The sequence below is a fragment of the Cadophora gregata genome (genome assembly GCF_030347475.1).
Source record: "Cadophora gregata isolate MNR1 chromosome Unknown scaffold_6, whole genome shotgun sequence".
NCBI lineage: Eukaryota > Fungi > Ascomycota > Leotiomycetes > Helotiales > Ploettnerulaceae > Cadophora > Cadophora gregata.
This window is the reverse complement of record NW_026695929.1, coordinates 286506-301882: the sequence shown is the minus strand read 5'-3', so window position 1 is coordinate 301882 and position 15377 is coordinate 286506. Positions and strand designations below refer to the sequence as shown.

At 47.5% G+C, this 15377-nt stretch overlaps 4 protein-coding genes and 1 non-coding gene across 5 annotated transcripts; 3 read left to right on the top strand and 2 right to left on the bottom strand.

The window, feature by feature from the left end:
• The first annotated feature begins 2212 nt into the window (after positions 1–2212).
• On the top strand, positions 2213–7527 carry ONS95_011925 (uncharacterized protein). Its single transcript, XM_058505526.1, has 13 exons — positions 2213–3093; positions 3149–3349; positions 3438–3620; positions 3675–4508; positions 4612–5020; positions 5080–5258; positions 5341–5533; positions 5583–5691; positions 5741–5949; positions 5997–6111; positions 6160–6218; positions 6271–6727; positions 6814–7527. Exons 1-13 carry the CDS (start codon positions 3016–3018, stop codon positions 7019–7021), a joined length of 3234 nt encoding a protein of 1077 aa, XP_058358048.1. The 5' UTR covers positions 2213–3015; the 3' UTR covers positions 7022–7527.
• Positions 7528–7896: 369 nt separating this feature from the next.
• Positions 7897–8008, top strand: ONS95_011924. Its single transcript has one exon. It is a non-coding gene; the product is annotated as a tRNA-Glu (tRNA).
• A 162-nt stretch (positions 8009–8170) lies between these two features.
• Positions 8171–11209, bottom strand: ONS95_011923 (uncharacterized protein). Its single transcript, XM_058505525.1, has 2 exons — positions 10353–11209; positions 8171–10257 (listed from the first exon to the last, which is right to left on the bottom strand). Exons 1-2 carry the CDS (start codon positions 10797–10799, stop codon positions 9319–9321), a joined length of 1386 nt encoding a protein of 461 aa, XP_058358047.1. The 5' UTR covers positions 10800–11209; the 3' UTR covers positions 8171–9318.
• An 87-nt stretch (positions 11210–11296) lies between these two features.
• Positions 11297–12623, top strand: ONS95_011922 (uncharacterized protein). The gene is made up of 3 exons (XM_058505524.1): positions 11297–11579; positions 11827–12009; positions 12320–12623. Exons 2-3 carry the CDS (start codon positions 11875–11877, stop codon positions 12401–12403), a joined length of 219 nt encoding a protein of 72 aa, XP_058358046.1. The 5' UTR covers positions 11297–11579; positions 11827–11874; the 3' UTR covers positions 12404–12623.
• A 378-nt stretch (positions 12624–13001) lies between these two features.
• ONS95_011921 (uncharacterized protein) lies at positions 13002–15365 on the bottom strand. Its single transcript, XM_058505523.1, has 3 exons — positions 15063–15365; positions 14133–15007; positions 13002–14042 (listed from the first exon to the last, which is right to left on the bottom strand). The coding sequence occupies exons 1-3, from the start codon at positions 15140–15142 to the stop codon at positions 14002–14004; spliced, it is 996 nt and encodes a 331-aa protein (XP_058358045.1). The 5' UTR covers positions 15143–15365; the 3' UTR covers positions 13002–14001.
• Positions 15366–15377: the final 12 nt, after the last annotated feature.

The following is a 15377-nucleotide window of genomic DNA, read 5'->3' as shown; positions in this document are numbered from 1 at the left end:
TGATTTACTAAAACCTCTGTCTGTTCATTACTTGGCTAGCAGTGGTCTGGTTTATACATACTTAGGTGTTTCTCAGATGAGGGGGTGAGGTGGAAAATGGATGGGATAGAGAATAAATGGGACTACAAGGGATGACACTGAGGGGAAGCTGTCCAGAAAGGTTGAGATTTAGTGAGTGAGAAATGTATGTATTAGAAAAGAGAGGGGAGGAGAGGAGAAGAATTATCCGTAGATCGTGGGATGGAGAGATCAAGTGGAGGAAGGGACTATGGGGCGTTGGGTTTGAGGTGACTAAGTGTGTATGTGTATTTGAGTAATCTTCCCCGGTATCCTGCCTCGTTACTTGCCCACAAATGGAATGCGTGTTTTGAACGTAAGAATGAATCGACGTAAAGATGATGCTCAACTCAGTGTAAAACATTATATCCCACTCATCTCCAGTCAACTTCTCTGACATAGTGTCTGGTTGGTGTGATATCTCTTTCATTTATGTAACTCAACTGAATCAAATTTGAAGGTCCTCAAATTTTGACCGTGAATTTGTATAAATTTGTAAGTTTTTCATAATACTACTGCTAGCATCTTTCATGATTCAAGAATGAATTCACCTGGACGGTATTTCTTCACATCTGTTCTGAGTCTTGGGGGGGACTTCCTTCGGCAAGGCAAGACGGGAAGATGATGCCTAATTGACTGGAATATCATATTTGCTAAAGAACTTCTTTCATCATTAGAAATGGTCTGCAAATATGTTTTTCATGTCAATGTCAAGGAGAAAGGAGAGGCAGAGAAAGGGCTTGATTAGCATGTGGAATGTAATTATGAAAGCAAGAACAGTTTATGAATCAAAACAACCGAACGGAGTGTGCCTATTTCCTGCACTCATTGCAATTCTTTATCTATTATTGAGAGAATGAAAGAGATTCATGTTCAAGAGACAGACAAATTGCCAGAAAAGTGTGTTCCCCTTCACCTACCTCTCTTGTCTCTCTTTGTGGGAACTTCCCGCGGTAAATTAGAGAAGAAACTCATAGCCAAGCTCAAATGCCTCGGTTGACTTTGATGAGTAAATGATTTTGTTTTTCACATTCTCAATCTTTTCCACGAGGTAGCAAAGGTCATCTATCAGCATGAGATAAGATAGATTGGGGTTTGGGGGGATAGTTATTTTATTAATTCAGTGGATCACTGGTGGAGCCTTCGCTTCTTGACGTGACGACTTATATTCCCTGTATCGCATTTCTAAAACCTTAACTCTCCACACGATTTTGCAGTTGCCGATTTGAGGACATGCTCAGTAGCGCCACATGAAATGCACATTTCGAAAGTAACGACATAAGGCCATGGACCAAGAGGACTCTTCACTTGCAACTATCTTTGCGAGTATTGAAGCTAACATCTAACCTTTTCTTTTCTATGAGTGATTCGGGTTCCCAATTGAGAAACACACCAACCCCTACTGTGGTGACCACTGAATATACCTAAGCCGCCTCACAATCGACAGGTTGGATTTCACAGGTACGAATTTTCTGCCCGGCATGTTCCCTACGAAGAGCACAACATTGCTCTCGGAAGACTTACTTCGTTATTCAATCAACAGACTGCGGGGGATAATCCAACCCGAGAATAATTAATGAGCCCTTGGCCAAGCAAAACTGGTTCTTTTCATCTGGTTATGAATAGATAGGTTTGACTTCCAGTCAAAAAACATTAAGCGTCACCAGTCCATGCCCATCCGTAATTTTGCAGTACTCCACAGAAATTCTGCGTGACAATTGCCTTCGCGTGGCACTTACTCTCTCACCTCACCGACAGTATGCCAGTGCCCACAACCTTACTCAGGGGACCGACACTCAGCATGTGTAGCAATACCCTCCTACCCTCCATATGTACCTCGCTCCTCGACGACTTAAATACCCTGTATCGCTTTTCCCAAGGCTTAGCTAGCTTGTTCCCCATGTACAACTCTCTTATTTAGGAATAGACCCCGCGGCGGAAGCTGGTGGACCAGACCAGACCTTTGCCACGCCTAGGGACGAATCTTGGCTGTGGATAAGAAATTCCTTAGTCGCTACCGAGGTCTTGGACGTCCACCTTTTGACAGGGAGGGAGGTAGCGCTGACAGGCGGGCCGCAATAACCTTAATTTAGTCCTGAGATTTGCCGGAGGCTTTTTTGCTTGCTTGTACGAGTATGCTTTTCTTGGGACTGTACTGTAGGGCACTTTGTTCTCGTGGTCATTAATAGTACTTCTCCAATGGTTGAAATAAAGGCCATTGACGTTTTTAGCACAGGGCCTACTTTTGCACTTGTTGATGAGGCACAGTATTGTCTGAAAGGATTTCTTCGGACCTGGACCTCCTGGTTGGAGAATTGCAGCATTACCGGGCTGCGAGATCTCGGGTAACCGTGCATGGTACTTAATATTGTGGATTTCAGTATCCACCGACACGATTATTCCTATCATAGAAGCTATCTAGGCGTTCTTTGCTTGCCTTGGAGACGGCTTGGAGGGCCGACCTTGTCGATCTAGAAGCACTTTCGGCAGAGACCGAAACTGGAAGGTCGAATGTACGATTATGGGCTCGTGATGGCAGGCATTTGCTCTCCGTACGGCAAAGTCAAACGTTTCGAAAGGAGTATTTGGAGACTAGGCTAAGTACACCTGAGGCACAGTTGCGCGAGGCATGTCCTATATTGAGCCCAGGAGCCACGGGATGGGGCAGTTGAGAATGATTGGCTATAGATTCATCGAACAGTGCCATGCCAGGACTCCTTCACCTGCTCAATCAGTCTCAAGGATTGACCTAGATCACTTGGCGCACAATCCTGGGAATTAGATGAACTGACTTGACTATGGTTCTTCAAATTTCTCCATTGTGGAGGACCTACGATCTTGGCTTGAAGATGAGGAACAGCGACATTTCCTTATAAAAGTCCAGCTGTCTCCCACAATAATGCTTTCTCACCCACCCTTCGCAACAGAGACTCAACTGTCTATTCTAGGATAGTTAACATGAGGTTCCTCACGGCTCTCGTGGTTTTGCTTGGTGCCTCTCAGGTCCAGGCAAAGGCAGTATTCGCTCACTACATGGTACTTATCCTCCTCTACTATTCTAGCTTTTCGCCGTGCTAACACCGTTGCAAAGGTCTCGAACACAGCCGAGTTCGCTATTGAAGATTGGGCTAAAGACATGCAGCTTGCTCAACAAGCAGGTATCGATGCATTTGTACTGAACATGGCCGCGAAAGAAGAGACCAACACATACTCTTTGTCGATAGCCTTCAGCGCTGCCAGAAGGGTTTCTTTCAAACTCTTCTTTTCTTTTGACTATGCTGGAAATGGACCTGTAAGTCATGTCTCAAGCTCTTCCATGCTTTCACCCCTCAATATCGGGCTTCTTCTATTTTGTTCTTAGCTAACAGTAACAACCAAAGTGGGCAAAAAATGATGTGATTGATCTCATCAAGAAATACGGAGACTTCGACGAATACTATCACTACAATGGCAAACCTATGGTATCTACTTTCGAAGGTCCAGAGAATGCTCCTGATTGGGCCGATATCAAAGCTCAAACTGGTGGCCTTTTCTTCATACCCGATTGGAGTTCTAAGGGAGCTGTAAGTCCTGAATACTTGCTTGACATTAGAAGCTCTGACTAATTCTTTGATCAGAAAGGTGCTATGCAGCTTCCCAATAAAGATGGCTTGTTCAGTTGGGCTGCTTGGCCGTACGGCCCCAACGATATCAACACTTACATTGATGCATCTTATCGGGAATTCCTCAATGGACTACCCTACATGATGCCAGTCTCGCCTTGGTTCTATACCAACATGCCAGGCTTCAACAAGAACTGGATGTGGCGTGGCGACGACTTGTGGTACGACCGCTGGGAAGAGGTCATGTACGTCCAGCCCGAATTCGTCCAGATCATCTCATGGAACGACTTCGGAGAGTCTCATTACATCGGACCTTTGGACAGCAGGGAGTACGTTGCGTTCGGAAAGGAGTTTGGAAACTCGCCATTCAACTATGTTGAGAATATGCCTCACGACGGTTGGCGCAAGTTTCTTCCATACGTGATTTCCATGTACAAGAATGGCAAGGGAACGATCTCAAAGGAAGGCCTCACTGCTTGGTACAGATTGACCAATGGACTGGCCTGCGACTACGGAGGAACATCTGGCAACACAGCAAGTCAACTTCAAGCCGAATACCATCCATCGAAAGTCGCCCAAGAGAAAGTTTTCTATTCGGCGTTGCTGGGCTCGGACGCATCTGTATCCGTTACTATTGGGGGCACATCTGTCGGTGGAGCGTGGACCAACAAACCCTATGGAGGAGTTGGTGTATATCACGGCAGCGTTGACACCAAAGGACTCACTGGTAAAGTCGTGGTTACCGTCTCTCGAGGCGGCGCAATCATGACTATGAATGGAAACAGTATTACTGGTTCGTGCAACATTGAGAATTGGAACGCCTGGGTCGGATCTGCAGACGGACCATCAGTAAGTACTTTCTTTTATTCACTAGCCCTCTTGTACCCAAGATGGCGACCCTTGTTCAGGAGAACTATGCAGCAGAACGTTCCGTGCTGACCACCCTTCACAGATTTCTGCATCAACAGCTCTGAGCGTCGCCGACCAGGTTTGCACTGCTGGTTCTGGCGCAGGCAATTTTGCAGGTCTCTGCTCATTCGTCTGCTCTTACGGATACTGCCCAATCGGAGCATGCTACTGCACAGCTATGGGCGCTCAGAAGACGCTTCCAAAAAGCTTGGGTATAGTTGGATATCCTGTCGCAGGCCTCAGCCCAAGTTACGACGGCCTTTGTGCCTTCGCTTGCAATTATGGATACTGCCCCAAAGGAGTTTGTGGATTGACTGACGAGCCGACTGTTATCCCAACTTCATCACCCTTCGCACCGGATACTTGCACCTCGGGGTATGGTGTTGGTAATCTCGCCGGTCTCTGCGACTATTCCTGCAATTTTGGGTTCTGCCCTCTCGGGTCATGTGTCTGTATGTGCAATCCAATGGGAGTTCATTGGCACAGTAGGAAGCTAACAGGCAAAATCTAGGCACTACACTTGGTCCTCTGAATGAGCCACCTGCTCAGATTACATCTGGTTGCGCTCTAGCTGGTGTCGACCAGAAACTCTACAAGGACTTGTGCAAGTTTACTTGCAGTCGTGGATACTGCCCAGAAAGTGTTTGCACAAAATCATGTGGTTCGAGTGCTGAGCCTTCCACTAAAGGAGTATGTATACAGTTATCTCTCTTACGTGCTTGACTCCTTGCATCTCAAAGAGCCAAAGAACATCTAGCTGACCAGTGTATAGTGGTACGATGTCAAGTGTTCGGACGGCTCTCTTAGCTCGGATCTCAACCCCGGCCCGCAGAGATGGGCAGATGCCAAAGCAGATGATGCTTGGGCTGATGCTTTACAAGCTTTCAAGAACTATCGGTCGAAAAATCCTGGAATACTGGGCGGCGGGTTCCAATTTTCTGAAATCATTGCAGATCACGTTCACGGTAAGTAGAGATTCTCGACTCGGCTCCCTCATAAGCTGACAAAACCTAGGAACATCTGGCAGACAATGCATCAACGTTCCAAACTCAGCATGTGATGCCTTTGTTCCTTGTGATGATAAATCTGTTGGTGGTGCTACGGGAGTCGACTCACCAGCCGGGTAAGTCTGCTCGGCCATTTCATTTTTTGGTCCCAACTGACACTCGCAGATATATGATCATCAACTCTATGGCAGCTCTACACAACATCATTGATGATCTGGATACAGCCCTGAAAGCTGCTCTTCAAGACTTCACCGGTACCGCTAACATCATTGCCAAAGACTTTGCAGACTTTTCAAAGACCACCAGTATGAAGATCGCCTTGGATGTCCTCGGACTTGTCATTGCGCTTATCTCTGCTCCTGTTTGGAACTCCTGTACGTCTATCCTCAAAGATCAATAAATAATACTGACTTTGAAACAGGGATCAAGAAGCTCAGCAACGCCAAGGATATGGCAAACTCCATGGGAACTGCCAAAGACTCCATTGCAGGGATAGTTGCCTTTTCTATCAACATCGCTAAGGATACCATGCCAGCGTAAGTCTTCTTACAGATCTTTTAGTAATTATATTAACAGTCTTGCAGGAACAGCGACATAGTCCTCGGTGCAAATTTCCAATCGCTTGGAACGGCTCTCGTCAAAGGTGACATAGATCTCATTCCTCTCCACATGACTCAGAGACTGACGTGCTACAGCAATGCGAACCATGAACGCGAACACCGCCCTCGAAATCTTCGGCGGCGAAGACCTCTCCATCATCGACGGCCTCATGAAAGGCGGTGCTTCCGCTGGCGTATACGGCGACAGTCCCATCTCGATGGAAGACCAGATCTACAAGGCCATGGTCGCACAGATGATCCCCATCGCATGGAACGCCAACTCTGACGGCTCACCATTCCTCATGACTAGCGAGGACTTTGGCGGGAAAGGCTGTGATGGTATTGATCCTTCCAAGGTCATCAGCAAGGATATCAACCATGCGAGTTTCGTGTGTATTGATGGCCAGGGCTACTGGCTTCTCATGGCTTTCGTACAGAGCTCTTGTGATACTGGAAACTGTCAGCCGGATTTGGCATTGAACAAGGTGCCTGGTGTTGCTAAACTAGATGGTTCGAGGTTCGGTGGGCTGTCGTTGACTGATCTCGCTACCAGGTATGTCGACCACAAACTCTCCCAACCCCAGCTTAGCCAGAAGATTGCTTGAGGACCCATTTGCTAACTTCTCTCTCACAACATAGCTCGGTCAATTCTTTCAAGGCTAACGGCAACAAAAACGGCTGGAAGATTCCCGATCCAGCTACGGATACAGACTCGATGTGGGATATTGCCGAGAATGGCGTCCGCGCCAAGGGCATGTTCAATGTTCCCATCTGCTCGGGTTACGAAGCGCTTTCGAATCTCATTGACAGGATTGGAGAGAAGAAGGGTAACTGGCCTTGCAACTAGTGCTTTTATCTATGAAGTGGTGGTATTCTTTTGGCAATAGATTGCGCTCATAAAGGGGTAGAGTTGAAGGACAAGCCTTTCTCATGAGAGTGCATTGATTCTCTATGAGGAGGTCAGCGGTATTATTTAAGCTGACAGAGATTTGTGTACATAGACTTCTTGGAAATCTGTTGCGCCTCATGTTCGCATTCAATGACTACATATCTAAACACAAAAACTTGACAAAAACTGTCTGTCTGTAGTTGATTGCTTTACTTCCAAATAACTCCAAACCATAGCTTCAGTCTTCCCGCCGCCTGACCTACTCTCGACAGAATTGTTGATATCCCAGTCCCTGACAAGAGATACGCTGTGAATGCTGAGCAAAAAGCCATCTAAATAAAAGATACATCTTTGCTTGCCTACTTCTCTTTATGCAGCTGTGACGGTGAATGACCGAGGTTTAAGATTTTCGGTCGTCGCAAACAAACGTATTAGAAGCTCAGCTCAGCTTATTTACCTTATTCATTCCTCTTCCCTCCCCCCCTCTTTGGAAAATCTATCCTCACATTATCGTTCTGTAAAAAGACACACATAAGTGCCACTGCGAGCTCAATATTTACCCAGCATGACTAAGGGTGATCAATCATTCTCGCTTAACACCTCCTAGCTCTGCTCTCTCCACTCTCCCATCCGTCCACATCCAATCCACTCCACTCACACATATCCACATTAAAAATAAACCCCCCCCCCCCCCCCACCTCATCCACACACAACTTTTCCTACCCCTACCCTATCCTTTTTTCTCACCCACTATCTACCCAAATAAGCACTTCCCCTCCATCCAATCATCTCTTCGATTTCTCACTCGATTAGATCAGAACAAACTCAACTCATCCGCTATGGTGTAACGGTCAGCATACTGCCTTTTCAAAAACGATTGTTCTCTTCGAGCAATCCAATTGATGATAAACGGCGGAGACCGGGGTTCGATTCCCCGTAGCGGAGTACAATTGATCATTATCTTTTTTGGTGTTTTTCGTTTTATGGTGCTTGCTGAATGAACGAATTCTTTTGTGCTTTCAATAATTATTTTTTTCTTCTCTTTCTCTGGGCTGCGGTCTGGGGAGAATGAATGAATGCAGTGCAGTGCATGCACCCCGTGACCCCACTGCTGAGGTGGCAGGCGAGGATGTCACCACGGGTCACGGGAGGGAGGGAGTAAGCTCCTTAAAGAACGCCAGCCAAGCCAGCTTCAATGTAATGTTGGAACCAAAGGGAGCGAGATCTCGCCTATTTCTCAGGTACTGTACTGCGTAGTTGATGTTTTTTCTCCTTGAAACAGGCAAATAACACTACTCACTCATCACCTACCTTACCTTACCTTGCTTTCCTTTGCTTTTTTTTCTTCAATTTCTTATAGCCAGCCGCTCTTGCAACTTTCAAATCTGATGGTAAGTAAGGTCTAACGTGAGATACCAAACGAGAGAGAGAGAGAGGGGTGTAGCTCACTGGCTGACCAACTTTTAAAATTGTCAAGTCCGTTTTTTCCATATGAGAAGGTACTTGTTCCTAACTTGGTTAGTAATTTGAAACTTTGGATTTTGTAAAGAAGACTGGAAGATTGGAAGAATGTGTCTGAATCTATATATAAAGATGAGTGTCAACCCCAGCTGGGGTGTAATAAAATGACTTTCTCTTCTCTCCTCTCCTCTCCTCTCCTTTCTTCCACTGTATTTCATTCAACAAACCGGATTTACAAATCCCAACTCACAACCACAAATCCCAAATCCCAACTCACAATCACAATCACAATCACAATCACAATCACAATCATAATCACAAAACACCAAACCCATCTCAAGTCCCAAAACATCAAGATATTCAACCCAATTTTCTTTCGTTCGTGACTATGTTCTAAATGCATTGTCTAATTTGCGAGGAGAGAAAGCCTGCAGACACAGCGACAGATTGGAAATGGAAAGGGAAAGGGAAAGCGAAGTTTCAAACCGGAGAAAAGAAAGATCTCCTGCCTGCTATTTGCCATTTGCTATTTGCCATTTCCTCGTTTTCCAGAGGTGTGCCAACCTAAACCCAAGAACAAGTTCCAGAGGGGAACGCCTGGTAAGGAAGTGTATCGTATCTTATCATAAAGTCGTCTCGTCTCATCTCATCTCGTCTCGTCTCGTGCTTTCACCGGTAGCTGTAACTATGAACACGATCTTTTCCTTCGTTCTTCGATCTTTGCCGTTTGCCTTTTGATATCCCAAGTAAGGAAATAGAGAGAGCATACGTGAAGCCCTAATATTCCATCTCTCCTACAAACCCGCACTCCTAGCACTCTCACCAACCTGCACTTCCCTCTCCTCATTCTCATTCTTATTCTCATTCTCCTCCTCCTGCTTCGCACTCTCCCTCCCCCTAACACCGGCAAGACTCACGCCTCCACCTCCAGCACCACCACCTCCTCCGCCTCCAACCCCACCATCCCTAACACTAGCCGTCGTACTAACACTCTCACTCCTCAACCTCGCGTCTTCTCCTCCCCCTCCACCCATTCCCCCACCATCAACATCACTCTCCCTCCTCTCCCCCATCTCCCTCCTCCTCACCCTCACCGCCCTCTCCAACTCCCTAATCCTCCTCTTCAACACCTCATTCTCCCTCTTCACAGCCTCCAGCTCATGCCGATGAAACGCAGCTTCCTCATACCGCCCCGTAGTCTGAACACTAGTTATACTATCGGCGCGATGCATTTCTGCTCCTCCACCACCTCCTCCGCTCATAGCTAGACTGCTTGAACTAGGATCTCGGTGTGGGATTGGTCGGGAGGTGTAGTATGATGGGAAGGACTCGCCTGCTAGAGATTGGTAGGATCCTGAGCCTGGTGTTGGGAGAGGAGAGGAAGTTCCGCTTCGTGCTGTGCCTGGACCAGGACCGGTAGTTGAATTCTGGCGACTGAGGGAGATGGCTTGTGTTGATTGGGAGGGATTTGAGGGGCCGCGGGTTCGATCTGCGGTTGTAGAAGGGATGGAAGATAAGGATGCTAGGGCGGAGGCGCTGCGTGAGGATGTCGCTGAGGAGGAGCGGTGGTGTCGTCTCTGGGAGGGAGTGGGGTGAGATGGCCCGCTGAGGAGGTGGTTTGCGTTGTGGTCGTAGGTGTCTGGAAGACCGGCGGAGGTGGAGGATGTGTTTGATACGACCGAGGCGTTTTGGGCGGCGCGGAGCATGGAGAGTTCGCGGGTAAGACGGTTGACCTGGGATTGTTAGTCTGTTTTATTATACAGAATTGTATTATGGTCGAACAGCTCATCGTGAGATTTGGGGGAATGAAGAGGAGAGAAACACTCACAACAGCTTCCTGCTCCTTCTCCAACTGTAAATGCAAATCCGCCGCCGTCAAAGGCCTAGGATGTCTCAATGGCCCAGGTCCAGTTCCCACGCCCGTATTATCACCCCCCAACACACCCGTACTCGTCATCCCCGACGCCATCGTCGTCATTGTCTGTCCCTGATTGACAGCGCTCTGATTTGAGGGGAGGATATTCAACGCCGCGGCGTTGGCATTCGCTGGAGGAGATGTGTGTTGTGAGGTTGGAGGTTGAATTTGGGTTTGGGATGAGGATGTCGTGGTGGACGTGGAGGAGGCTATATGTGATTGTGAAGTCGACGACGGTGGAGGAGGAGGAGCCATCTGGAGCTGCTGCGACGTTCGTCGACTGGATGTTGTGGATGTGAGACGGGGAGAGGAAGCTAGAGGGCGCGGCGAGGGAGGCACAGAGTTGAGATCTGGTGCCATGGTGTTTCGGGTGTTGCTATTTGTAGATAGATTGAGGTGATAGGAGACAGGATGACCTGTTGGTCTGGCGTTTCTTGACGTGCGGCTGTTCCTTGCGAGACGGGAGCGAAGCGCTGGACGAAGACGGAGAGGGGATGAGGTCCAGGAATGGAATATTGCAGCTATTGATGCGAAGCTGAGGTGATTTTTAAGTTGAGCTTGAATACGCTTTCGCTTTATAACGATGTTGTATCGCTTCAGTTCAGTTCAGTTCACAATGCTGCCGTCAGGAGATGTGCACCAAAACAAAAACAAAGGTCTGGTCTGGTATGGTCTGGTCTGGTGTTGCTGTTATTTCAAAAACAAGAAGCCATCTATCTATCATCTCTCAGCCTTCCTTCCCCTCCCCTCACCAAGCTGTCCTGTCTGCCTGTCCACACCGTTTCGCATGAACATCTCATCTCGCCAGCCCACCAATCACACTCCCGTCCCCTTCAGCCTTGCAATCCCCCTGCCCCCTGCCCCCTGCCCCCGCCCCGTCCAACCCCTCGCCAGCCTTGCCTTATTATACACAGTAAGCCGCTTCGGGTAATTGTTTTGATGGAGATCATTCGTATCGAAAGGGGTATGACGTCGAGGGTTTTGAGGGACAGGGTGGCGGGGTTAAAACAGCTTTTTGGTCTTTTTGGTTGAGGGGTATTTCGTCTTTCTTTCTCGTTTAAAGCTCGATCGATATATTCAGAAATTGAATTAGATTAAATTCAGATCATTTATCTTGAGATTTTGCAAAGAAACAAAAAGGTCAGTACTTGAATCAATTCCCCTTTCAATTCTTTGAGGAAGCGAGAGCCAAGTCAACAATTTGATGGATTGCTCTCTCGCTTTAGAGCTTCACGAAGCTGTTTCCCCCTCAAAAGCTACCCCTCTATCATCATCCCTCACTCAATTCTTCACAACAAAAAATCAATCATCCTCACTCGCTCACTGCGATCCCTCATCTCTACTCATCCCCCTTTGACAACAACAGACTAACACCTCCTCATCTCAGACTCACCCCCAATCCCCCAACTCAACCTCAATACCCCAAACCCTGAAAATGTCCGCCCCAAACCAAGGCCGCCAATCCCCCTCCCCAGAGGAATCCTCCGGAAAGCAACAATCTGCTCCCTCTGACGGACAGGGAATCAACAAAGATACCAACAATAAGGAGGATAGTAAGAAGGATCTTGAGGTTTGTCTTATTTTTCTCTTCTCTCTCCCAGTTACCCCCCCCCTTTTTCATCTCGTTTCAATTGCTTTTGTTTGGTTTTTTGTTTGGGACGTTCGAGATCATTTTATCCAAACAAACGGGCTTTGGACCTCCATCATTCTTTTCACCATGAATTGCATCCCATCTCATTCCAATCCGCCTCCCCCCGCCTCTCATTTCCACCTCCCTATTTCAGCCTCCCTATTTCAACCTCCCTACTTCCACCTCCCTATTTCCACCTCCATACCTCAATCTACTACCAACTCCTACTAACATACCCCCCCTCAAACAGAACCTCCCCTCCAACCCCGCCGGCCCACTAGACGCCCACCTCAAGGAGACGATGAAGAAGACCGAGACTCCGGACGTGAAGTAGTGAAGTGATGTGATGTGATGTGATGGTTTTTCACTCACTCCCTGACACTTCACGGGATGGGATGTATGATCAATTATTGGTGGATGGATCACTGGTTGGGAGGAGGGGATTGTGCTATGGGATGAGAAAGATGCGTAGACTGGAGGGGCATTGCATTGCATTGCTTGATTGATTGCCAGCTTGAGCACGATATATGGATGGACGGATATATGGTTGCGAGTATGCATTCATGCATGCATGCATAATAGTCACATCCATACATACATATATAAAAAAAAAACGAAACAGTAAAACCATCAAGCCTCAAAACCATTCATTATCCCACAGAACCACTCAAAACCACACCACACCACTTCAATCAACCACACTCCCACTTCCCCTTCTCAGCACAATCCCTCCACCTAACCCAACCTCTCCCTCCACCTAAACCAACCTCTCCCAAGTCCAAGCCCAAGCCCCACACAATAAAATACCTACCTTACCTACCTTACCTACCCAAATGCTCACCCATATGATCCTCATCCATCCATCCATCCATCTATACCTACCCCTACCCCTACCCCTACCCCTACCCCTACCTCAAAATCAACTCATCTAAAGGAGTCCGGTCCGGTCTGGCCTGGTCCGGTCTGGTCCGGTCTGGTCTCTCCCTTCGAGGATGGATGTGAAGACCCGGTCGGTCGGTAGGTAGGTACCTGCTTCGTAGGAGAAATTTCTTCTATAAAAGGAACTTGGGGATTTCCTTTCTGACTGTAAGACGTAGGTAGAGAGTAGAAAGTAGAAAAAATGTGCTAAGAGTAGAAGGTAGGTAGATACATAAAAATCAGTCAGGGATTACAGACACCCCCTCCACTTGATATCCTCATGTTTTCCTCGCTTCCTACCTACCTGCCTACCTACCTACCTACCTACCTATCTTTAAACCTCATCATCTGTGTCATAGTATATTCATATCTAACTTCAAATGCAAACTAATCTATTTCACTTCGGAAAGTATATTCAGACTGTGAGCATATTGGAAGGAAATTGATTGATTGATTGGTTGATGATGCATTCCATTCATAAAACATAATCTGGTTTCGTAGAAATCTTAGCATTTGCAAGCAAGCATGCTTCTCCCCTTCTTTTCATCCATCCACCAGTCCATCAACCCATCCCTGAGGTACCCCTCTCTCGAAAACCAGGTATCTCGGCACCAATTCCCATTCCCATTCCCACATCTCGCACCACACGCCAACCCAACCCAACCCCCCTCAACTTTCAAATCAATTAACAACCGCCCAAACCGCACGCACGCATCGCATTGCAAGATAACAACGGCAACGGCAACGACAAAGCGCAAACCAAACCAATCAATCAAGCATAAGTAATCTTCTCAGGCTCCAAAGGTGCAACCTTTGTGCTCTCAACAACACCCGTTCCCTCGGAAGCGACAGCAGATGCAGAAGGGGTGGATGTGCTAGGGGCTGAAAAGTAAACACGCGAGCAACTTGTCAGCGAAAACACCCATCTAAAAATAAATAGAAATACAAGTTTTTTGTTGAAATTCGGCCCAAGGAAACTAGCGAATTAAAGAGAATGTGTTGATCCGGTGACGTTTACTTGGAGCAGCCGATGCAAGCACATTTGCCAGACTCGCCTGTAATGAAAGTGTCAGCAATTGTTATTTTGGTCATGTCTCGGAGGTATAAAGTACTCCGAGACACACGATCGGGGAAGTGGAACTTACAAGGACAGTTCTTGTCATCTCCTCCACATTTGCAGGTCGTCTTGTCGGTACCAGCAACAGGTTCGGTCGTTGCCTTAGGACAATCGCTGCATGAACACTTTCCTGGTGCGCAACCGCATACTTTGGTGTCGCCACCACACTTGCAAGTTGTCTTCTCCGTCTCGGCAACCTTCTTGACATCTGACTTCTCACATCCAACACAAGAACATTTGCCCGCCTCACATGGGCAGTTCTTAGAATCTGAAGCACACTTACAAGTAGTCTTCTCGGTACCGGGAACCTTTGTGACACCAGCATCCTGCTTCTTCAAATCGGCGAGACGGCGAGCCTCGGCATGGATATCCTGGACTTGCTTGGATCCTTGGGTATAGAAGTTGACGAGCTTCTGGCCAGTGGGAGTTCCAGCGGCCTTCTCGAAGTAGGAGGTCAAGCCAGTGAGAAGGTTGTTGGCCTTTTCGGTGACGCCGTAGGATTGATCGACAGACTTGGCCTTATCGGTAGCATGGTACTTCTGGTCTAGGCTGGTGAGGGTGGACAAGAAGCGGTTGGAAACTCCGTGCTTGGTGTCAAGGTCGATGGCCTTCTGGATAGCCTGGTCGCCGAGAACGTAACCGTGGGCAATGTACTCAGCAGCGATACGGGCACGGGGCTTCTCCTCCTGAGTGATCTCATCGCTGTCTCTCTCAGTGTTTTGTGTGAAGTGGCTTCCATCGTCGTTGTTTGATCCAGTGGCGCTGGTGACTTGGACATGTGTGGCACCGAGCTGGGTGTTGTCGAGGAGGAGGGCAGTCTTCGCAGCTGTCTCCTTTTCGAAAGTTACGGTGGCATTTTGCGACTCTCCGGATTTGGTGACCTCGATGGAGCTGATCTTACCACTGTAGAAGTTAGCAGGTGGCACAACAACACAAGGAGAGTTGAGAAGAGACTTACCAGAAGGAAAAGAAATCCTTGATCTCCTTCTCGCTGGTGGCAGAACTGATGTTCTTGACGTGGACTGTGCTAGCAGACATGATGAAGGTAGTTGATCTGATCTGATCTGATCTGTTTGCTTATTTGTTTGTATTGTGAGAGATGCTTGTAGTAGTAGTAGAGTACTCAAGATGTATCTTGTGAATGTGTTCTTTCAAGAAGGAAGAAAGTGTTGGCACCAAGGAAGTTTTCTTTTGTAGTTAGTGGTACGTAGCGTGCTTTTTGTGTGTCGCAGATGTAGGCAGAAGAGGCAGAATGTTGACGTTGAGGGCGGAC

Excerpts from the sequence above, each read along its gene's own strand:
- ONS95_011925 (XM_058505526.1), top strand. The coding sequence starts at position 3,016 with ATGAGGTTCCTCACGGCTCTCGTGGTTTTGCTTGGTGCCTCTCAGGTC. Across the intron at positions 4,509-4,611 it reads GATCTGCAGACGGACCATCA|ATTTCTGCATCAACAGCTCT; the intron begins GTAAGTACTTTC and ends CACCCTTCACAG. Across the intron at positions 5,534-5,582 it reads CATTGCAGATCACGTTCACG|GAACATCTGGCAGACAATGC; the intron begins GTAAGTAGAGAT and ends GACAAAACCTAG.
- ONS95_011923 (XM_058505525.1), bottom strand. The coding sequence starts at position 10,799 with ATGGCACCAGATCTCAACTCTGTGCCTCCCTCGCCGCGCCCTCTAGCT. Across the intron at positions 10,258-10,352 it reads AGAAGGAGCAGGAAGCTGTT|GTCAACCGTCTTACCCGCGA; the intron begins GTGAGTGTTTCT and ends TAACAATCCCAG.
- ONS95_011922 (XM_058505524.1), top strand. The coding sequence starts at position 11,875 with ATGTCCGCCCCAAACCAAGGCCGCCAATCCCCCTCCCCAGAGGAATCC. Across the intron at positions 12,010-12,319 it reads ATAGTAAGAAGGATCTTGAG|AACCTCCCCTCCAACCCCGC; the intron begins GTTTGTCTTATT and ends CCCCTCAAACAG.
- ONS95_011921 (XM_058505523.1), bottom strand. The coding sequence starts at position 15,142 with ATGTCTGCTAGCACAGTCCACGTCAAGAACATCAGTTCTGCCACCAGC. Across the intron at positions 15,008-15,062 it reads AAGGATTTCTTTTCCTTCTG|TGGTAAGATCAGCTCCATCG; the intron begins GTAAGTCTCTTC and ends TAACTTCTACAG. Across the intron at positions 14,043-14,132 it reads AGATGACAAGAACTGTCCTT|GCGAGTCTGGCAAATGTGCT; the intron begins GTAAGTTCCACT and ends CTTTCATTACAG.